The 22,708-nt window shown below is 38.8% G+C and overlaps 1 protein-coding gene and 1 pseudogene across 7 annotated transcripts; both read left to right on the forward strand.

Moving 5' to 3' along the window:
* The first annotated feature begins 1,918 nt into the window (after nt 1-1,918).
* LOC143885054 (3-phosphoshikimate 1-carboxyvinyltransferase 2-like) lies at nt 1,919-9,125 on the forward strand. The gene is made up of 8 exons (XM_077389009.1): nt 1,919-2,428; nt 4,815-5,059; nt 5,203-5,356; nt 7,241-7,455; nt 7,565-7,682; nt 7,910-8,120; nt 8,546-8,607; nt 8,698-9,125. The coding sequence occupies exons 1-8, from the start codon at nt 2,093-2,095 to the stop codon at nt 8,914-8,916; spliced, it is 1,560 nt and encodes a 519-aa protein (XP_077245124.1). The 5' UTR covers nt 1,919-2,092; the 3' UTR covers nt 8,917-9,125.
* Nucleotides 9,126-11,621: 2,496 nt separating this feature from the next.
* LOC143885055 (UDP-glucuronate 4-epimerase 3 pseudogene) lies at nt 11,622-22,201 on the forward strand (annotated as a pseudogene). 6 transcript variants are annotated; one of them, XR_013253128.1, is made up of 2 exons: nt 11,622-13,259; nt 21,906-22,201. The product of XR_013253128.1 is annotated as a UDP-glucuronate 4-epimerase 3 pseudogene, transcript variant X2 (transcript). The 6 variants fall into 6 exon arrangements; XR_013253132.1 differs by having other exon boundaries at nt 11,622-13,226; nt 21,857-22,201; XR_013253131.1 differs by having other exon boundaries at nt 11,622-13,226.
* Nucleotides 22,202-22,708: the final 507 nt, after the last annotated feature.

Genomic DNA, 22,708 nt, shown 5'->3' on the forward strand with positions numbered 1-22,708 from the left:
CCATAACGTAAATGGGTTGTGCCCCCAAAGGGGTTGGCCCATCAAATGAATGGTTTGGATCATCCTGTGGTCGTACAGTAACATTAAGGCCCGTCCACAACATAGGATGATCCAAGCCGTCCATGGTTTGGATAATCCTATGGAGTTGGTCGTACACTAACATTAAGGCCCAATCGTAGGCCCCACCGATATTTTTCAAATTGAAGAGTACCGTCCACAACATAGGATGATCCAAGCCGTCCATGGTTTGGATCATCCTATGGTGTGGTTCATACCAATTTAGGCCCCACCCATATTTTTGAAAATGAAGTGTGCCGTCCAGACCATAGGATGATCCGAGCCGTCCATTTGATGGGCCACAATGTAAATAGGTTGTGCCCCAAAAATCATTTACGTGGGATGATCACAACCCTACAATCTATAGAGGTTGCATAAGATGTAGTTTCTATTTAGATCGAAGGGCTAGGATTAGCCTATGGAAATAAAATTTTGGGACGCAACCTATTTATGTTTTTGGCCCATAATGGACGGTTTGGATTATCCTATGATGTGGTATGGGCGGGTCCTACGTTGTTCAAAGATGGGCCCACCATTCCACCAACGGTTTCTGTTGGGCCCACTAACTGTTCCTGTTGTGTGTGTGTGTGTGTGGAGAGAGAGAGAGAGGTCAAATGGTGGGAAAACGTTAGCCAGTCGTGTGTGTGTGGGGGGGTAATCAGCGCCCAAAAAAAAAAGACCTTTTCCACTATTCTTCTACAAAAAATCTACCTGTTTTTGGTAGAATTTGATTTGGATTTGAGAATGAGGTGTTAGAATTTGTAAGATCCAATCGTTGAATTTAGTGTAGATCTCACTATTGGATCATCTTTATAGTAGATTAGGCAAGTGGCTTGAATGGGGTAACCTAGCTATATTAGGTAGCTAGATTAAATTAGCAATTAGGCTAATCTTAGTAGGTAGGATTTCTAGATTTATGTCTTGCCTTGGTTATGTTTATCTCTTTCTATGTTTAACCTTTGAGTGTTATATAAAATCACTCATTAAGGCTAATTGAATTGTAACCAAGATTAATAAAATCTCAAATGAGGGACATGAGTGCCAGATGAGTGGCACATGGGCAAAAAAGCAATTATTGTATCTGAAAACAGGTCAATTGCCATTTTCTACCCTTAAAAGCCATTCCAACATGGAATGATTCCAAATTCCATCAAAACCCTACCTTTCTTCTAGACTTTTGGCAACCAAGCAGGGATGGAAAATTTTGCGACAAAGAACTAATCCCTCGCAGGCAAGTGACTATGGCATTTTGGGAAGGAAACTTTGTGGAGAAAAATAATTTGCAGAAGGGATTTGCTAGGGTCCATCTCAAAAGGCATTTCGCAGCTGGTCTGTCGCATGTCAGACCAACCACCTCGTGAATGGAGACATGTAGCAATTCCCTTTGCAGAAATATGTGGGAATCCAAGGAGTGTACCCATTTTTTCCAATTTCCACCAAATTTTATGTGGAAAAAAAGGGTGTAAAATTTATTTTACTTCAGTGAAAACAAAACCACCAAGAAACAAAATCTTTTTTCATGTAGGTGAACATAGAGAAATTATATGGTGGCCAACTATGAAAACAACAAGGCCAGAGTAAACTCTGACTTTTGATTTTCTATCTAAGTGAGAAGTCAAAAAATGGGGTTTAACCAAGTTCAAAAATCAGGTGAGGATCGGTAAAAAAAATCAAGGTGAGCATAACAGTAGCCAAACAAAAGGCAAATCATTCTCAAGTCCAAACCCACCAAACCCCAAAAATGGGGGTTAGGTGAGGATCCATCTAAATTCCAAAAGACTTCTTTACCCTCTTCACTAACCTGCGCACCCGGGTTGTTGGGAACTTTCAAGTTTGAACGACGGCACTAGGAGCAGAGCATTCTTCTCTTTTATTTTCAAACCCTTAACGTGCGCATCCCTCTTTTTTTTTGGCTGGTGGGTTTGGTAAGAAGAGCAAATTGATAACTAACCAACCCCCAAAACTCAACCCCCTTCATTCTCCCCCCAACTTTTTCCTATTCTCTGAAACACGTTTTATTTCAGAGAGAACAGAGATGGCGCAAGTTAGCATGGCCAAGGGCCTGAATAACGGCCATTTCCCAGCACACCATAGCAAAACCCAGAACAAACCCAAACCCTTTTCTTCTTTGTGGGTAGGATCAGAAGCTAAAGTTGTGGGTTTTGGGGGTCTGAGGACTGAAAGGAGAATTCATGGGCATTCTCTTTCTCAGATATCTGTTAGGGTTTTGGGTTCTCTAGCCACCGCCGAAAAGCCGCGGGCCGTGCCGGAGATCGTGTTGCAACCAATCAAGGAGATCTCAGGAACTGTTAAGCTTCCTGGTTCTAAGTCTCTTTCCAATCGAATTCTCCTTCTTGCAGCATTATCCGAGGTGAATTTTGCTTTCCCTTGATTGTTCTATCTTTTTTATTTTCGAATTTGATCAGGATTCATAAATTGTGTTGGGTAAATTGGGTTGTTTTTGGAATTCATATGTTTTTTTTTTTGGGCATATTAGGCCCTGTTTGGGTTGCAGGAATTTTCTGGAGAAGTTTGGAAAGGAAAAATATTTCTAAAAGTTCCTACTTTACATGTTGAAAATATCATTTGGACCAACCATATATATATTTTACTTAGTGCTGCCTTCAGTTTATGATAATCCCATTGTAAACTAACCATAATCATATCATTTCCCTCGAAATTGTGGAAAGAAAGAAAAAATTCCTAGAAATTTTTTTTATCAGAAACGTTTTTCTTGCAATCCAAACAGGGCCCAGGGAAAATGGTTTTCCTTATCATTTCCTTCGAAATTGTGGAAAGAAAAAAAAAAATTCCTAGAAAAAAATTCTATCAGAAACGTTTTTCTTGCAATCCAAACAGGGCCTAGGGAAAATGGTTTTCCTTTTACTTTGCTTGCTCAACCAGATCTACACTGTTTTCTTTTCTTTTTCTTATAATATGTGGATTATATGGAATTGCACGTTTTGGGTTGTTAGTTGATTTTGCATGCATGTAATTCAGATATTATTCTGACAAAGATTGATAGAATGCGACTGGTGAATTTTGGCATTTTTAGTAGAATCAAGTTTGATAGTTTATTTTTAGTATAATCAAGTTTGATAGTTGAGTTGGTTAATGTTGGAAAATTAAAAGTTTACCTTGTAACTGAACCCAATTTTGGAATTTCTTAAAACCTTTCTAGAGTAATTTTTCGGAATTTGTTCATAATGATTTGTGGGGTTTTTAACTCATAAAACTGAATGACTTCGTGGGCTTTTCCGATATTTGCTTTAACTTGATTTTAAATGTCAGTGAGGGGTCTTTCTGCCATATCCTTCCTGCTTTTGCAGTGATATAGAATCTCCCAAGACCGGTTCAGAACTTTTAAGTTCCATCAGAGCACTGCTCTGTCGCCAAGTGCATCTGGACTTGAAACATCTCGTAGTGGTTCTTTTCATTATACCAATATATTTTTTAGTTGATGGAAATACAAGTAATTGTGCTTGCAACTAATTTCTTGGAACTGTATTACTGATACGAATAAAAGTGGCAGTTTTGGTGCCCTTTTTTAGCATTGTAAGCTATGATTTAGCCAACACTTTGAATTTATTGCCGATACACGTGTCATGCCGTGTCCGACATGACACCCATGTCCACACGTGTTGCACTCCTTTCGACACTTGTAAATGCACTGCTATAAGTGTCTGATTTAACGTAGGTGTGTCGACACATTTTTGTACCATTTCAAGTGTGATATTCTGTTTTATTATTAAATATTGTGTTTACTTCTTTTATCATTAATTCTTCTTTTATTATAGACTCTTCTTTTAGCTCTTCTTTGACTAATATTTATTGGTATATTCCCTCTCCTAAACCTAAAACCTCTAAACAAACTCTTCAATATTATATTCATTGTATCCTACCGGTTTTTCTGTGGTTTAGCCGTGTCCCCGTTTCTAAATTTTGGGGGTTTGCCGTGTCCAACACTCCGTGTCCGTGTCGACACACGAGACTTGTGTCTGTGTCCACAAATCATAGATTGTAAGCATAAACCTTAGATGGCACGAAGCTCATCAATAGGTGTAGGTGAAAGTTGACGCTTTTATATTCGTTATGAAGTAATAAAAGAAGTTACTACAATCTGAAAAGCATTTTGCCCATTGAATTCAATAGGGCATGTGGATCTAATGTTATTTCTTGTGTAACAGATGACTGATTTGATTAATTTGGTCATTTTCTTATGAGTTTGTACATCCTGGATGATCATACTTCTTATTGACTGACGTTAGTGGTTAGGCTTATTGGTCGCCCTTTTGTGTGATTTTAGTTACACTCCTTGACTCTATCATATCACACTTTCCCAGCTGGTGCACATGCTGCCAATGCTTGATCTGTAATGTATACCTTGAACAAGTGTCTATTAAGCTGAATAATTTCAGAAACAATTATTTATTTTTCTACTTTTTTTAATTTCTTCCTATTATCTTTTAAGGTGTATATAATGGTGCATTTCCAAAAACATTAGATTTTGAATTATGGTTTCTGTTTCTTGATCTTATGACGATTTGAATCTCTGCGTCATAGTCATGTTTTTCCACTAAAGCTTCTTCAAAGATCTTTAAGGAGACGTCGCATTCCATGAACCAAGCACTGGTGTTTCTTTTATTTATAGTATATGCCTCGTGTATTCATTTTTCATATCTTTATATCTCTATTTTCACGATATTACTTTTAGACAATCTGAATAGACATTGAAGGTTCTTTCAATATTTTATTAGGGAACTACAGTTGTTGACAACTTGTTAAGTAGTGAGGATGTCCATTATATGCTTGGTGCACTGAGAACACTTGGACTACATGTGGACGAAGAGGTTGCAATGAAAAGAGCAATTGTACAAGGTTGTGGCGGACAGTTCCCAGTGGGAAAGGATTCGAGTGGGGAAATTCAACTTTTCCTAGGGAATGCCGGGACTGCTATGCGTCCATTGACCGCTGCTGTGACTGCTGCTGGTGGAAAATCAAGGTCCTTCTATGCTATAGCTTCTTTTTTTTTTTTGGTGAATGGTCTTCTATTCTATAGTTTTGTAAACAAAGAAATGCTGACAAATTTATTTCATATCTTGTCATACTCTTTAAACTGAATCATTTATGTCTTATTTGTATTAGCTATATACTTGATGGGGTTCCAAGGATGAGAGAACGGCCAATAGGGGACTTGGTTGCTGGTTTGAAGCAGCTTGGTGCTGATGTTGATTGTTTCCTGGGCACTAATTGCCCTCCTGTTCGTGTAAATGCAAATGGAGGCCTTCCCGGGGGAAAGGTGAGCCTTATGTTGAAGTGCTACTTTTACTTTTGTTTTGAATGGCGGGAAATCATGAAGATGATATATCCTTTTGGTTTTTCTATTACTTGTAGGTAGTGTTGTTGTCTTGCCTTGTTGAATTCTTCATTAAACTAATGTTTTTCTTTCATTAAATTATTGCTTCCATATACACCACTTTGACCTCTATTCTGTACTTGAAACGAAAAGAAATATTTTCACATAAGGTTGAAAATTAACTAGTGATATATATAGTAGCTGAGTTAAATGAATGCAATCTCCTTTCACTTTAGCTATAGGTACTGGCAACCGGGTATGGTCCAATTAAATATCGGACCTTACGTTTCACAACCTTGAGTCTTATGCTTTCGCTTACCACAGTTTGGAATGCCTTACAACCAGCATGCCACTTTTACTTTGATATTTTTTTTTTGAATGGTTACTTTTGAATGGTTACTTTGACTATTTTCCTTTAGAAGGCAACATTGGAGATTGGGATTTGAGCACATAGGTCAATCTATTGGAAGAACCTTGAGGTTGTATGTTCAGTTCAATCCCAACTTACCTAGCAGAAAATGAAAGAATATTTTTTTTTGAAGATGGTCTAACCTCTTACACCTTTTGTTCCACTCTTATTATTGCCTCGGTTCCCCCAACTATTCTTCTGTCGCTAACCTACTCTTCAGTAGAGTTGCCTGAATTAGGACTTAGGAGTTGAGTTTCTTGCTGGACCTGGGAGCTACAGGGAGCAATGCCGAAGCTTTCTTCCTGAATGTTTATGGTTATATCCTAGATGTTTTGGAAATTGTCTGTTATTCACCTATTGACCTTCAAAAGTTCATACAACCATGCATTGCTCCGCGAAGTCTGATTTGAGCCCAGGTCAAACTGATCCCTTTGGCTGAAGACTAGTGGTAGATGATCTCGTCTTAGCAATATTTTGATCATGCGTGCCTATCTTTGCCACAACTTAGGAAACTCGGTGAAGCACGTTTCATCCATCTGCAACTCTCTCCGAAAGGCTTGGGAGGTGGCAACAGGATATGTTAGGCACAAGGAATCAAACTTCTACCAGTAGTTGTGCCCCTCTTTTAAGGGTCACTCCGTTACCGTCAACATGAGGTTGTTTGTTGCAGTAAATTTCTCTGTGATGATTTGATTAGCTTTTTGTCATGGCTTTGCCGTCCCAATTCACATGGTCTATCACATGCATTTTTATTGAGTAATAAACTCTTCTTAGGTTTAATTTATGCTTTCTTTCTTTTTCTGAATGGTTAATTTAATTTATGCTTTCATATTTTGCTTCTTTGTATAAAAGTTGACTAAGTCTGCCTAAAAGGCATGCTTTCTTCCAAAAAACACATCAAAAGTCTAGTTGGAACTTGGAATTTCACTTGTATGGTAAATTTGGCTCAAGGACCATGATCTCTCATAGTGAAGGGGGATTCCCTAAACGTCATCAGATGGTTGGAAGACCGATTTCCGCATCCCTGGCATGTCGGCTGGTGTCATGGGTTTGCTCCCTATAGACATAAACGTGAGTTCAAATCTCACGGGCTTACCCGATGGACGTGGTTTGCGTACATCCGTAGGGATTAGTCCTGCCCTAAATGGGGTGGGGATACCCTACGTCATCAAAAAATAAAATAAAATCAGATCCAAAGAAAGTGAAGTTCATCTTTCTCCATATGATTTTTTTTGCAAATCTATTTCTTGCATTTTGCTTAAGCTTTTCCTCTGTGATATGTTGAAAACTTCTTTATTAGATTCTTTCTAAAAAAATTGCTGCTTATATCTATGAATTGCCAAGTAATTTGGAATGCCATCCAAGTTCATCTAATCACTTGATGATTCTTAATGCACACTTCTCATTTCTGTTTGCAGGTAACACTCTCTGGATCTGTCAGTAGTCAATACCTGACCGCGTTGCTCATGTCAGCTCCTTTGGCTCTAGGAGATGTGGAAATCGTGATAGCCGACAAGCTAATTTCTATTCCTTATGTTGAGATGACGCTCAAATTGATGGAACGCTATGGGGTTTCCGTGGAGCATGATGGTGGCTGGGACAGATTCTTGATTAGGGGTGGTCAGAAGTACAAGTAAGCTTGATATGATAACAATTTCATCACTCTCTGCATGTTTGGTGAACCAGGAAAGGAATTTCTTGACAAATCTAATCTCCGTAATAAAAATGAACAATTCTAACAGGTCACCTGGTAAAGCTTACGTAGAAGGCGATGCATCAAGCGCTAGCTATTTCCTAGCCGGTGCTGCAGTCACAGGTGGCACCATTACCGTGGAAGGTTGTGGGACTAGCAGTTTACAGGTAACAATAGATAGCCATTTCTGAAGCCTTATCAATTAGGGGTGCAACTCACGTCGATATTTGGAAATTTGGGTTGAGCTTTTACCATAAAATTGGGTCGGGTTCGAGTTGATTCCAATTCATTTTTTTAACAAAAGCTCAACCCAGCCTGACCCAAGTTGCACCACTATTATCAATTTTAGTAATTTCGTGAACTGAGCCATGTAATATCATTACCTGAATTGCAGGGGGATGTGAAATTTGCAGAAGTACTTGAGAAGATGGGGGCTACAGTTGCATGGACTGAGAACAGTGTAACGGTTACGGGTCCATCACTAGATCCTTCCAAGAAGAAACGCTTGCGTGCCGTTGATGTCGACATGAACAAAATGCCTGATGTTGCCATGACTCTGGCTGTTGTCGCGCTTTTTGCTGATGGCCCAACATCCATAAGAGATGGTGAGTCTGGTGTTGTGAGAAAATATGTTTCTAAAATCAATTGCATCATTGCTAACTCTCTTTTGGTACCCACATCTTCTATCTGAGTAATCTTCACCAGTCCTGTTGAAGTATAAATGACTAAATAACACCAACTCTAAGAGGTTAAGCTTTTGGAGTAATTGGCTGTTTCACATGGTATCAGAACTATTGCCCCAGGTCAGGTCCTGGGTTCAAAACCCAACAACTCCTTGATATTAAAAAAAATTCATGTATGGCTAACCCAAACAAAAAAGAAGAGGGGCCACACGTGAGGGGTAGTGTTGAAGTATAAATGACTAAATAAGACCGACTCAACAGCTTAAGCTTTTCGAGTAATTGGTTGTTTCACAAGTCTCCTATGATTTCTCAATAACCACTCTGACTGAAACTTGATTTATTATCAGTGGCAAGTTGGAGAGTGAAGGAGACTGAACGAATGATTGCCATTTGCACGGAACTAAGAAAGGTTGGTATTGGTGATCTCTTCCACATTTGCAAACAGTTTAGTTTTGCTTACTATTGACGTTTGCTCTTGCTTTCTTTTGCCATTTTTTAGCTCGGCGCAACGGTGGAAGAAGGCCCAGACTACTGTATTATCACCCCGCCAGAGAAATTGAATGTAACGGCAATCGACACATATGATGATCACAGAATGGCCATGGCATTTTCACTCGCTGCCTGCGCAGGTGTTCCGGTCACCATTAAGGATCCAGGTTGCACCCGAAAAACCTTCCCCGACTACTTTGATGTCCTCCAACGCTTTACAAAGCACTGAGAGATTCCGAATTTTTCGAAAAAAAAAGGTTTGAGTATTTTAAAGGAAGGTAACCTTTGGTGGAGAGCGTTCTGTTACATTTGTACAATTATGTGCTGAGCATTGCCATTAAGGCTATTATTTTGAACACTAAATAATTTTATTGTGGAGTTGTTTTGTGTTTTATGTATCCGATTATCATCTACTTTGTTACTGAAACTTGCAAATGATCCTCCTTGTTGCATGACAATCTGAAAGCATTCATGGAAATGCGCAGACATGTTTGGTTTAGAAATCTCATAATCTGAAATAATATCCTTTTTGTTTAATTACTATATAGTTGATATTTTAATTAGGGTCTAAATGGGGGGTAAAATATTCATTTATCCCCCTGTGAAAAAGTAGTTGTTGTAGTGGTCGTAACTCAAAGCAGCCCAAATCACATCTTTGGAGAAGTAATTGAAAATGGGGCACATACATCATGCAACGGGGCTTGCTTAGTTCAATGATCTAAGCCATTTATTTAGTGGTCCTCCCTGTAGATAGATTGTGGCCCAAAAATCTTTTCAGGAAAATGATCATAGCACTCTGATCTATTTGGTTTAAAATGGGTGGTTCAGAAAATTTATACATTTGTGATCACTGTAACATTGGAAATCAAATACCCAACAACGGTAATTAGTTAACTATGCAAGGAAAGTAGATTCCTCCAAAACTGCCCACCCTCTTATATTTACCCTTACTGGAAAATATGAAATCTGCCTTCATTTGCTTTAAAAATGGCACTGCTCTCTTTCTCTGCGTTTTTTCTGTATATAGCTAAAAGTCATGGAAGGACAATGTGAAATTTGTTGAATGAAGTGAGGAGTGTCATTATCAAAAAAATGGAATAGCAAATATCATTTCTCTTTGTGTGACCATGAGTTTGATGAGCCTTGAAAATAGTCAGTGGTCAGACTATCTTAGCCATCTGACCAGTGACCTTAAGTGAGTGAAAAAACAAAAGGGTTAGACCAAACAGTGCAGGGTGGTCTAAGTTCAAGGGGCAAAATCTGCACGTGAGATGGATGGTCAAGATTGCCCACTAGCTTCATGCTACAAAGGGTACAGGAGGGGTCAGTGGGGCCCATGCTTCATGGTGTAAAGACTTAAATCAATGTGGTGGGTGTAGCAAAAAGAGCCTTTCTAAATAGTAGGGCTATCATCGGACTCAATTGTAATTGAGTCCATTTGAATTCTAATTGGGTCCGTCTCGAGTCTAACTTTGTCACATGGGCAGATTGTTTTTTTTAATTTGTCGCACTGGTTAAGAAACTCATTACGAATAAGTGTCTTTCAGACCTTGTTTGTTTTGGATTTTGAGAACAAACAGGGCTAAGTGAAGAATTTAAACTGCAGCCTTCTTACTTTCTAAAGACTCCAGTGTCTAAAGGAGAGGGTTTTTTTTTTAATTATTATTAAAGAGTAGACAAAATTATTATTTCAAGTGGCCTTGAAATTATTGCATGTTTAGGGGAGTATTGCTTGGGATTGGACTAGTGATAATGTAGTTGCTAGCCACAGACTAGGCAATTCCAATTCAGATCATGTGACAATGTCTTGATTAGCTTCTTTTGTATACATAATTGAAAAACATGAGTGGCTCCCGAGGTTATTTTAAACCTTATAAATGTAAAGCACTAATCTTTCACTATTATAGTTTGGAATATACTAATCCGAAGATAGAAGCATATTGATCACACAGTCATATTTGCATAAGATTGTATGCAAATCAGACTACATGTATATAAAATTATGTGCAAATAATGTTTTAAACTATCCAAAGCAGCACTAAATTAGTTTATGTAATACCCTTTTTATGAATCTCACCAAACCCGCGTGTCTCACATCACCTGCAACTTGTCTATTTGTAGATAAATAGAGTTACCCAGTACAAAATCTCATAAAACAAATAACAAACTTCCATAACCATCACCAATTCATCATCCCAATCCAACACCCATACAGATGTGTTTACCACATACACACATTATGATACCCACACTCCCTATTTTAACACTCACTCTCCCTTGTAAACATTAAAAACCTTACCCTAATACCAACATATAATATTGAGTTCCTCAAATCTTTCTCATACATACCCAAAATCAAAAGACTCCCATCTTTTCAAAAATTCTCTCAAACCTCAGTCTCATCCACATAAATTTTATTTTATATTTCAAGTGGTTAAGCACCTCTTGCGCCATATAAAGCCCCATAAAATCAGAGGGGGTGAAATCAAGGGCTGATATTCAAGGGGCATCCGACCAATCACACTCTCCTTCCATCACTCAAATCAAATCAAGATATGAACAAAATTTTTAAACTATATGATATGAAGAATACAACCAAAAAAAAAAAAGCATCTCATCTAGGGAAATGTTATCAGCACTTATTTTGATGAGAGTACTCCTCGCTTTATTAGAAGTGCGGTATGCCCCCACCGTAGGATGATCTAAACCGTCCATTAGATGGGTCACAGCCTAAATAGGTTGTGCCCCAAAAAATATTTCTATAGGTTGATCCTAACACTCCGATCTGAATGTTAGACGGTTCTAATGGACGGTTTGGATCATCCTATGTTGCGGGCAATACCGTACATTTAATAAAGTGAGGGGTGTCCTCATTAAAATATAGTAGTGCTGATAACATTTCCCCTCATTTATTATACTCTTCTTGGAAACCAAAGCGTTCCCATTCTCATCTTCTTCCATTTTTTCTGTTTCTCAACGTCTCTATCTCTATCTCTCTCTCTCTTTTGTTCTTATCTTTCCCCTCCTCCTTTTTATCTCATTTTCTCACTACAACACCACTCAATCGGATCTTTCTTTTCTTTTATACCCACCATCTTTTACAGATCAAAAGTTGCAGAATAAAACCCTTGCAAGAAACCCCACAAAGATTCCCCCAAACCAGAAAAGCAGTAACATCTCCTCCTCCCTTTCCTCTCATTCTGTTCCAAAAACCCTAACCCTAATTTCAATACAGTCTTTGTTTCTCAATGATGGATAACAACCCCTCCACAGGCAAATCCAAGGTGGAAAAATCACGCCCCCGCTGGCCAACCTCCTTCCCAAAACTTGCCTTCTGGTCCTTTCTCTTTCTTGGCATTATCATCCTCGTCCTCCTCCGCTCTCCCCCCTCCCCCCGGCGCACCAAAACCACCCACCGCATAGGCTACGGTGGCTCCGCCTGGGAAAAAAACGTCCGCTCCTCCGCCCGTCCCCGGTCCCACCACGCCCACTCCGTCCTCGTCACCGGCGCAGCCGGCTTCGTCGGGACCCACGTCTCCGCCGCCCTCAAACATAGAGGGGATGGAGTCCTTGGCCTAGACAATTTCAACCATTACTATGACCCCACCCTAAAACGCGCCCGCCAAAAACTTCTAGAACGCACCGGAGTCTTCATCGTCGAGGGCGACATTAACGACAAAACGCTCCTCAGAAAGCTCTTCAAGATTGTCCCCTTCACCCACGTAATGCACCTCGCGGCCCAGGCCGGAGTTCGGTATGCAATGCAGAACCCTACCTCTTATGTTCAAAGTAATATAGCTGGACTTGTTAGTGTGTTAGAAGTATGTAAATCTGCGAATCCACAGCCTTCTATTGTTTGGGCTAGTTCTAGTTCTGTTTATGGATTGAATTCTAAAGTACCCTTTTCGGAAACTGACCGTACTGACCAACCCGCGAGTCTTTATGCGGCGACTAAGAAGGCAGGGGAAGCGATTGCCCATACTTATAATCATATTCATGGTCTTTCGATTACTGGGTTGCGGTTTTTTACTGTTTATGGTCCTTGGGGTAGGCCTGATATGGCGTATTTTTTCTTTACTAAAGATATATTGAAGGGTAAGAAGGTTAAAATTTTTGAAGGGGCTGATCATGAGACTGTTGCCAGGGATTTTACTTACATTGATGATATAGTGAAGGGTTGTTTGGCGGCGTTGGATACGGCTGAGAAGAGTACTGGGAGTGGTGGGAAAAAGAAAGGGAATGCTCAATTGAGGGTCTTTAATTTGGGGAACACCTCGCCGGTGCCAGTGTCTGATCTTGTTAGTATATTGGAGAGGTTGTTAAGTAAGAAAGCTAATAGGATGGTACTTAAGATGCCGAGAAATGGGGATGTGCCATTCACGCACGCTAACATAAGCTTGGCGCAGAGAGAGCTTGGATACAAGCCCACAACTGATTTGCAAACGGGGCTAGAGAGATTTGTTAGGTGGTATCGTGGATTCTATTCTGATTCTGAGAAGGCGAGTAGTAGCTGAATTGTGGGCGGTCACACATCGTTTGGTAGACCCAGTCGAATTCTTCTTCATTTTATTTGTTAAGATTTTTTCTCATTTACCTTTTGCATGTTCTTTTAAATCTTTATATTGTCATATAAGAATGAAATTTGTGTCCTGGAAGAATTGTTTTCGTTGTTGATACTTTCCTTGATCCATATCAAAAACTAGAAGCCTCTTTTTTCTCATACTCTTCCATCTGTTTCTTTTCCCTTCTAGTGGTTTTATTCATAGTTTCGGCTTTGTATAATTCACAGCAAACTGTTAGAAGCATATGTTGGTTGATGGACCTTGTTATCGTGACACAATTTCAATAAACATATCTTGGTATTTTGAGTTCACAATTGTTTTTTGTGCAACAATTTGATTTTATTTCATTGCGAATGTTGTTTGCTCTTGGATGTCGAGCTGGCCGGCTACAAAAATTTATATCATTTTCAATGAGGTTTAATATGATATGTTGGTGGCCATTGATAAGCCTGATAGAAATTGGTTAATTTAGGGGTCTTTGACCAAAAGTTTGATGGACAGGGGAATTCAGGTGTCAAATTTCACTTCTAACTCCAAGGCAACATATTCCTCATTTTCCTATTTGCGTGTTGAGTGAAAATCTGCTAATCTAGATGGTATTTACCATTTTTTCAAGATCGTAGTGGAGCTTTGGAACTCTTGGGTAATTTCCGAGTTTTGTTCTTTGAGGCCTGGCATCAGTACTGTTGAGAGGGTGGGTATCTATTCCATAGCAATTGCATTTGTATAAGAATGAAGTGGCTACTTGGTTATCTGTTGAAGTTGGATTTCAGCTTCACAATTGCAAGCAGAAAGTTGCAAGATGTCAAAATGCTTTAGAATCCAGTTTTGAAGTAAATGTTTATTTTAATAATGCATTTACTAGTATAGAAAATAAACCTATATGTGGTTATGTCTCATGCTGAACTAACATGACATTCTAGTTTACACCATAACTTGTTGTTTCAATGTTCAATATTAGATGTGGTTTCCTGTCTAATGTGTGATTTGGTGAGTAAAATATAGAACAAAGTAGCCATTAAAAAAAAATAGAGAACAAAGTAAACACTTTTTTTTTTTACTTTTTCCCTGTTCATCCAGGATTAGAGCCAGGTAGATTCCTTTCACCTTCTTCATGAAATTTTTCTAAAGGATTCATTTAGCCGACCCCAACTAGTTTCGGACAAAGGCTTTGTTGAGCTTAGTTGAGTTGAGTACTTTTTCCCTGTTCATGTGGCGAGCTTGCTGTTGAACTATTATATTCATTGTAGACTATTAAATGAATTTGCTATTCTAGTTTTGTCACAAAGGCCATTGCTTATATTTTCATTGTTAGATGTACAATTCAAATTCTTCAAGCTTGAATTGGTGAGAGATTGGACATGCACTCCTGACTCCTGCTGAAAATATCGGTGGTGATATTGCTTATTCAGAAATAATGAATTGTCAAAGATTATTTTACAAAAATATTCGTCTTTTAAAAAAAAAAAAATGTAAAATACAAAAATATTGAGTGGTATGAACATCTATGCATAAGTTATGGGAGCATGTGTTATTAAAATCGTCCTCATAGAAGTATCTCTGCCTGCCTTCATCTTCTCTTTTCTTTTGTTCAAGCTCTAGTTTGCGTTGCTCTTTCCTTCTTGGTTTTTCCATCTACAATGGAGATGTTTAGGGGTCTTCTTTTCATCCATCTAGAACTTAACTTCTCTTTTTATGGGTTTTGCTTGAACTGGATCAATTTTTCATGAGCTCTGTATCAATGTTCTTACCTCTCCAAGTCATAAAAAAATCAAGTGGATTTGGAGGTTTGATGAAGATGAATAGCGCTCTTCTCAACAAGTGGATTCGGTGGTTTGGTGAAGATAGGTATCGTTTATGACCTCTTATCATCAATGAAAATTATGGTTCTAGTTTTGGGGATAGTATTCTATGGATAGGTACAAGTTGTAGGGCATCACAACTTGTGGCACAACTCTATCTGTGTTTGCCCTGCTTCAAAAAGACATTTGATTCAAAGCTGTTATCAGTGAGTCAAATTCTGACAGGACATTTGCTGCAGGAATAAGTCTTTCAGTGATGATTTTCCTTCACTTTTCTTTGTAGCCTCTAAAAACGAGATGAACATGAGTGCCTTTTTCAATCGTCGGATGGGAGAGTCGATTGGAAGGTGCAATTCTGTATGCCTTTTTCAGTTGGGACATTGATTTGATTGCCTCTCTTATGGACAGATTGAATTCGATTTTCATTAGATGCCAGATGAAAATAGATGGGTTTAGAAAAGGAAGTTGGAGGGTGTGTTTTCAGTGCGATCATTTTTACCGCCAGCTTTCCCTCGTGCTCTTCCATCTCCTCTGCTAGGAGGGTATGGGGGTGCCTACTCTACGCAGAATGATTGCCTTTGCTGGTACACTTGTTTGCATAAAATTTAATCATTGCACCATGTGTCTTGCTTTGAGAGAAACGATTGATCATTTGCCTCTCCACTGTAGTTTCTTTCATGAGGTTTGGGGTTTAAATTTCAGATTGTTTGGAGTGAGTCGAGTTGTTCCTGGTCACATTGTTTTTTTATTTTTTCTTCCTGGTCACATTGTTGAGTTGTTTGATTCTTGGGCCTCTGCAACTTCGTCTCCTAAGGCCACACTCTTTGGGGTTTGACCTCGCTGCCTTTGCGACTTGGTCTACTCAGGGCCACACTCTTTGGGATTTGACCTCTCATTTTCTAGTTTGAAGGGTTTTTAAAGGGGTGCCAAAAGGGGTTCGGGTCGTTAGGCAGCATATCTTCTCTTCTATAGTGCATCGGGCAATGGTCTTTTCCATTTTTAGAGGTGCATGTGAATCTACCATTCGTCGATAGTGGGAGGAGAATAGACGGCCTGATTTGGGTGGAGTGTCCCACCCATAGGTGCCCCCCTCCCCCAGGGGTAGATTCCTGAAGTTGAATTTCAATCGGTCGAGCTTAGGGAATATTGGTCCTACGGGTGTTGACGGTCTTCTTTGCAATGCGGGGCCTGTGATTAGTTGGGCTTACTCGGGGCTGATTGGAGTTTACCATTTTAATGGGGTGAAGGTTCATGCTTGGCTCTGCGGTGGTGGTGGTGGTGGGGGGCAGAATCGTTGATCATGATCTGGTGGAATTAGAGATGGCACTCCTTAACCTTGGAGATTCAGTGGCGCTATTGAGGTGCATGGCCCAATTTTTCAGCATGCTTTTTTTTTCAGCCAAAGGTGAGGTGAATCATCTTGTTCGATCCGGAGTTGAGGGTGAAGATGTTTGATTACCTTCCTCCTTGATTTTTTTTTGTTTTTTTTTTTTTTTTTCAATTTTTGTGTAGCTTGACCATCTCTGCCATGTAGGTTATTAATAAATTCGTCACTAAGGGTGTCAATTTTTGCTCGGGCTCGGAAGCTCGCTCGAGCTCGGCTCGAATCCTTAATGAGCCGAGCCGAGCTGGCTCGCCAGGCTCGTTAAGCTTAACGAACCGAGCCCGATTTAGGCCAGGCTCGGCTCGGCTCGGCTCGGCTCGTTAAGGCTCGTTAAGAATTTAATATATTTAAATAAATATATTAAATCGTATTAATATATGTATATTAAATCTAGTAGTCCAACGAAATCATATTACTTTTTATGCACAGGTGTAGACAAGTTATCTCCGCACTAGTGAGCAGTTAACGCATAATAGAGGAGCGTCGTTCAATAGTGGTGATCTGGACCGTCGATTGAGATGCTATAGAAAAGAGGTCGAAACTCGAAACACATTCATTTTTGAAAATTTGGGCAAAACAGAGAGACCTAGGGTTTCGAGGGTTTCTCTCGAGGGTTTCTCCTCTGCACTAACGAAAGAATCTAGGGTTTCAAGGGTTCCTTCACCACCGATCGAGGGCTTGTTCTCCACGGGAGGGTTTCTTGTTCAAGCAGAGCTCTCTCCCATGCGATTTTGACGACGTAATCTCCAGATTTGTGTAAGTTCATTCATCACTTTTGGTTTTTTTATAGTGTTTGCTGTGGAGATTATTCGAATGGGTTTTTGAAGGAGTTTTTAAGCAGAGAAGATGAAGGCTGCTATTTTTTTATTTTTTAAAACCCTATCTATTGTTTTGTACTTGTTTGAATGGGGTTTTTGTGGTAGAGTTTCTGTGTTTGTTAGGAACCCCATTTGTTAGTTGGACCACCCCCCATAGTGTAAAACAAGTAGTGAAATTACACTATATAGGTCTGTCCAGGGAAGATGAGGGGTGTGAACTTAATATAACCCAAGCTCGGTAAGGCTTGCGAGCGACTCGCGAGCATGGCCAAGCCTGACCGAGCCGAGCCGAGCCTGGTTCTAGCCCGAGCCGAGCTTTTGAGCTTAACGAGCCGAGCCGAGCCTGGCCAAGCTCGGCTCGTCTCGTTTACACCCCTATTCATCACCATTCAAAGACCAAATCCCTAGTAAGGACAATGGCAGCTGCATATACTATTGAAATTGTAGTGGTACCTAATGTATTTCTGATGAAAACTGAATTGCCAATAAGCAGTTTGTCGAATACCATTTGAGAAAGAGTAGTACTAAGATGTTGCAACCATGCTCGTGGTGATTGTTTCCAACCGTAAATGGTCTTTGAGAAGAGTATACACACCCTTCCTTGCTCGGCCTGAGGACGAAACTTTGGAGGTAATTCCATATAGATTTCCTCTTGGAGATCTCATCGAAGAAAGGTATTCTTCACATCTAATTGATGCAAAGATCAAGATCTAGTTGGCAGCCATAGAGAGAAACTAATCAGTAACCACTCAAATGCATGAAATCTTTTGACCCAAGGTGTGCCTTATCTCCATCAATGTTCACCATCTAGTTTGTACTTCAATATGTGCTCCCACTTGCATCTAACATGTTTTCCCGTTGGTAAGTCAACTAGATCCTATGTTCTCTGTTTCTCAAAGTGTCTTATCTCCTCTGACATAGCATTTTTCCACTTGGGATGAGCCAGAGCATCTACAAGCCTCGTAGAAATAAAAACAAAAGAATTAGAAGCAAGATATGCTCGAAAGGAAGGAGACAATGAACTATTGGAAACAAAGCGATTTATTGGATGACGAGTATGACTCTTTTCTTTATGGAGAGCAATAGCGAAGGTGGAGCAAGAGTAATGCCTGGTGAATCAGGTGACTGTAGGCATTCTTTGGATCAGTCTGCTATCTGGACTCGAGATATTCTCCTGATGTAAATCTATTAAGTTTGTGTGTTTTTTCTTTTTGAAAGTGAAATCTATTAAGTTTGTTAGGAGGACATTTTGCTGAATTGTAACACTAATTAGAAGAGGCTTGTGAGCCTCTAAAGAAGTAGTTGCAACAGTATCACTCAAAGAGAAAAATATAGAACATCTTCGGAGAATTGACTCCTTTTTTTACAAATCATTTTCGAGTGACCACACAAAACATTTGTATCCCATATGAGTATTGGTCCATTGGAATATCCCAAGAATACACATTTAATGGATTGGGGATCTATCATGTTTCTCGTGGGACCCATAATATGAATGAAGCAAACACAATCAGAGATCTTTGGTGGAAGAGAGAATATTCAGTATCATATCTGAGGAGTTTTAGAAGATAATTCCATCCAGTACAAGAGTAGGCTAATCATCAAGAAGCAAATTAAAACTGCTTTATCCCAATAGATTTTTCGATTCTTTATCCCAATAAGAAGGGATTGAGTCACTTCCTAAAGGTGGTGGTTTTGTCGCTCAAATACGCCATTTTGTTGCTGTATGTATGCACAAGAAAGTTGAGTTTTGGTACATTTGTCGAGGAAATATCACTCAAACCATAGTATAGAACTATAGATAATCACAGCCTTGGTCTAAGTAAAAAAACCTCGAACTTTAGCATCAAATTGAGTTTGCAACATTTTATGAAATGCCCTAACTCTATGTTTGAGTTCATCACAATGCTTATTTCATCACGATGTTTCATCCAATATATTCGAGTAACACGAGAATAATCATCAATAAAAGATATAAAATAATGAAAGCCAGAAGCAGACACTGCGGGGAAGGAACCCTTATATTTGAATTAATTAATTAAAATGTAGTAGAACTTCTTCAATTTCAGATATATTTTAATTTTCAAAAAAATAAATAAAATGGTGTAGAACTTCTGTTGGTGCTATAGGGATTGGGAGTTCTATAATGCATAGAAAATTGGCGTGTCTCACAACCTAACGTTGACTGACTATTCAAAGCAAATTTATTTGGAAATAACATCTTCTTAGACTATAACTAGATGTGTCCTAGGTGACAATGTCACAAGTACACCTGAATGGTATGATCAACAGACTCTGAATGATGGGTCGTTGGACATCATATATTCTTCTTACCCAGAAAATAAAGCTTGTTATCCTCATACGTACCCCCAAACAGAAAACGTGTTTCGGAAAGGTGGGAAACTCGTTTCCGAAATGCATGAGAAACACCTCCAAACAAAAAACGCATTTCGGAAAGGTGGGAAACTTGTTTCCGAAATGCATGGGAAACATATAATAAACTTATATGAAACACGTGAGAAACGAATGGAAAACTAGTAGAAAACGTATGTGAAACATGTGGAAAATGTGTGAAACTTACGAAAATCATTTTAAAAAAAAACATAGAAAAAAAAAAACCGTGGAATAGATATTAAAAAGGACAACAACAACATATACCGCAATAAAAACTAAAAGTAAGAAATATCCAAATAGGAATTTGAACTTAACAAACTTTAAATCTACAAAACCATATATTTTATGTTTTCCTTGTGTTTCACATGCATTTTCATTAACGTTTTTCTATCATTTTTGAAACGTTTCTAATGTGTTTCTTAAGATGTTTCTCGTATGATTTTATTGTTTTCATGTTCCCACACCTCCCCCCCCCTCCCCTTTTTTTTCTTCTTGCGTTTCCCATTCATGTTTCCTATTTCACTTCCCGTATCCATTTCCCACCTTGGCAATTATGGTCCATACTACATATATTTAGTAAAGAAAATAAAAAAAACCTCATGTATGCCATTCATATCTATTTAAAATAAAAAATTCCAGTTCCAATCCATAATATATAGAGGGAAATGATATCAGTGCCAGAGTGTTTTGATAAACATGCGCTCCACTTGTCTATCGTGTAGTACTTAAAGAGATGTCAGAGGATATTACGGTTCTCAAAAAGCTCTTAAAGCTCTTTAAATACTATACAACAGACAAGTGGAGCGCATGTTTATCAAAACACTCTGGCGCAAATATCATTTCCCTATATAAAACTTGAAGATCTTCAAATATCACTAAATTAAGTACCAACATGTATTGCATTCTCAATTTTAAATGGAAGAAAACAGAAAGTAACTACCCAATTCTGAAATAAAAGCATAAAAATACTGTGAGGTTGGGGTTGCTGGGGGATTGCGGGTTTTCTTCAGTGTTCAGTTGATTATAAGAGGTTGGGGTTAGGGGGGGACCTGCTGGTGCATTCCTATCACCTGAATGGAGAAATTTTTCCTGGATATCTGCATGACATCTTCAACTCCAATCTAGTCTGCCTTCCAAACTTGAATGATGTATCGACCTCATGGAAAGGAGATGAACTTGCTGCATTATTGGTGTATAGTACATTGTTTGATTCTTGAAGTGAGTGATTATTTGATTGGTTGGGTTATTTTCTGATTGGGAGACAATAAGGTAAATCTCAATGATTGTTTCTTGCTTGAATTACCATTAACAGTAAGAGCCACTAATGCATGTTTTTCCCGGCCTCTTTAGAGTTGCATCGAATGTTGAAGCTTTTGTCCTTTAAAAAAAAATTACCATAGCAGTAAGGAGCCGCTAATGCATGTTTTTCCTGACCACTTTAGAGTTGCATCGAATGTCGAAGCTTTTGTCCTTTAAAAAAAAAATATTTATCATAGCAGCGGTTAGAACATGGGAGGGAAGTAACTATTTGGATAAGGTCCAGTTGTTGAATGTGTAGTCTCCTCATAAAGTGATTCACAACTTCTTGTATGTTTAACTAGTTTTTGATGCGCAATGGTGGATTACTCGAAGCAGTAGTCATGATATGAACACGTATTCTTTGTAAGGTTGAGCGCCCATCTTGACTAGTTTGATATGCTTCCAGTTAATTACTTATCTATCCATTCTTACATTGGCTTAGAACTTAATTTCTGAAAATATTTGTTCCTGTTATAATGCGCTTCTAACATCCTTGAAAATCTAAATTTTCCTACCGTTTTATAAATTTGGCAAGCGTCCAATTTTTAAATTATAAGTGCATACTGTTTTAGGAACTTGTTGGGTAAGAATTTACTCATTGCCTTTTGATAACTCGCGAAGACCTCTCCAATCCATTGTGCATACCTGAAACTTCTAATTATTTGAAGCTCTAACCTTATTTACAGCTCCTGCAGGTATTGGACTTGGTAAAAAATGGGCTAAAGCTAGACAGCTATTGTGGGTGAAACTATAAAAATCTCCCTATGCTTATAAGAATGTTTTTTTTTTTTTGCCCTTCATCATGCTCGAGTTAAATGAATCCTTTACCAACTGTATTAGGTTCTTGATTGATTGGATGCTCACCCAACTTCTGAAACTATCGAATTACTATGTGCTTTTGCATGTTCAGAAATCATTGTGGAATTATTTCTGAGGTGGAAAATGATTTGCATGTTCAGAAATCATTGTGGACTTATTTATGACGTGGACATTGAAGCTGTGGTCATGGTCTTTATGTTCCATGTTTGTAGCAATAGTGCTAGCTGAGCGACAATGCTGCTGCCTTGGAGATATTCACCTAGTTGTTATTAGAGAGACCATACATTCAACAGAACAAAATCTACTTGTGTACAATATTTACCATCTAAGGCCCCACAACAAAGCTCTTGCTTTAGCCCCGTTTGCTTCAGATACATGTACTTGAATAGGAGAATAGTTTTTGTCTATCCGAGTTATGAAAAACCACCCAAATGCTCATGGCGCTGCTGTTTTCTTTTCAAACGTTATCAATTTTCAGTTCTGTGACCAATGTTAGGGCATGTTTGCCTATCATGATTTTTTTTTCCCCATGATAAACTAGTGTCTTCAAGTGGTGTGAGAGGGGCGTAGAGCAAGTGAGGTGGCTAAAAATTAGGGGTGCAACTTGGGTCGGGTTGGGTTGAGCTTTTGCTAAAAAATGAATTGGAATCAACCCGAACCTGACCTGATTTTAAGGTACAAGCTCAACCCGAATTCCGAAAAATCGACCGGAGTTGCACCCCTACTAAAAATCAGGAAACTAGTGTCTCCAAGGGGTGAGAAGTGGCTAAAAATCAAGAAACAATAATCAGGAAACTAGTGTCTCCAAGTGGTGAGAAGTGGATAAAAATCAAGAAACAAAAAACTATACTCAGTATTGACTTTTTCTTGAATTTTAGCTACTTCTCACCCTCACCTCAATCGTGGCCTCTCAAATCTCTTTCCTCCTCCCACCCGCCCAACG

Source organism: Tasmannia lanceolata, unplaced genomic scaffold, assembly GCF_043159265.1.
Source record: "Tasmannia lanceolata isolate RefF3 unplaced genomic scaffold, GAP_Taslan_0.1 ptg000008l, whole genome shotgun sequence".
NCBI classification, from domain to species: domain Eukaryota; kingdom Viridiplantae; phylum Streptophyta; class Magnoliopsida; order Canellales; family Winteraceae; genus Tasmannia; species Tasmannia lanceolata.

Excerpts from the sequence above, each read along its gene's own strand:
- LOC143885054 (XM_077389009.1), top strand. The coding sequence starts at position 2,093 with ATGGCGCAAGTTAGCATGGCCAAGGGCCTGAATAACGGCCATTTCCCA. Across the intron at positions 5,357-7,240 it reads GAGGCCTTCCCGGGGGAAAG|GTAACACTCTCTGGATCTGT; the intron begins GTGAGCCTTATG and ends TTCTGTTTGCAG. Across the intron at positions 7,683-7,909 it reads GTGGGACTAGCAGTTTACAG|GGGGATGTGAAATTTGCAGA; the intron begins GTAACAATAGAT and ends CCTGAATTGCAG.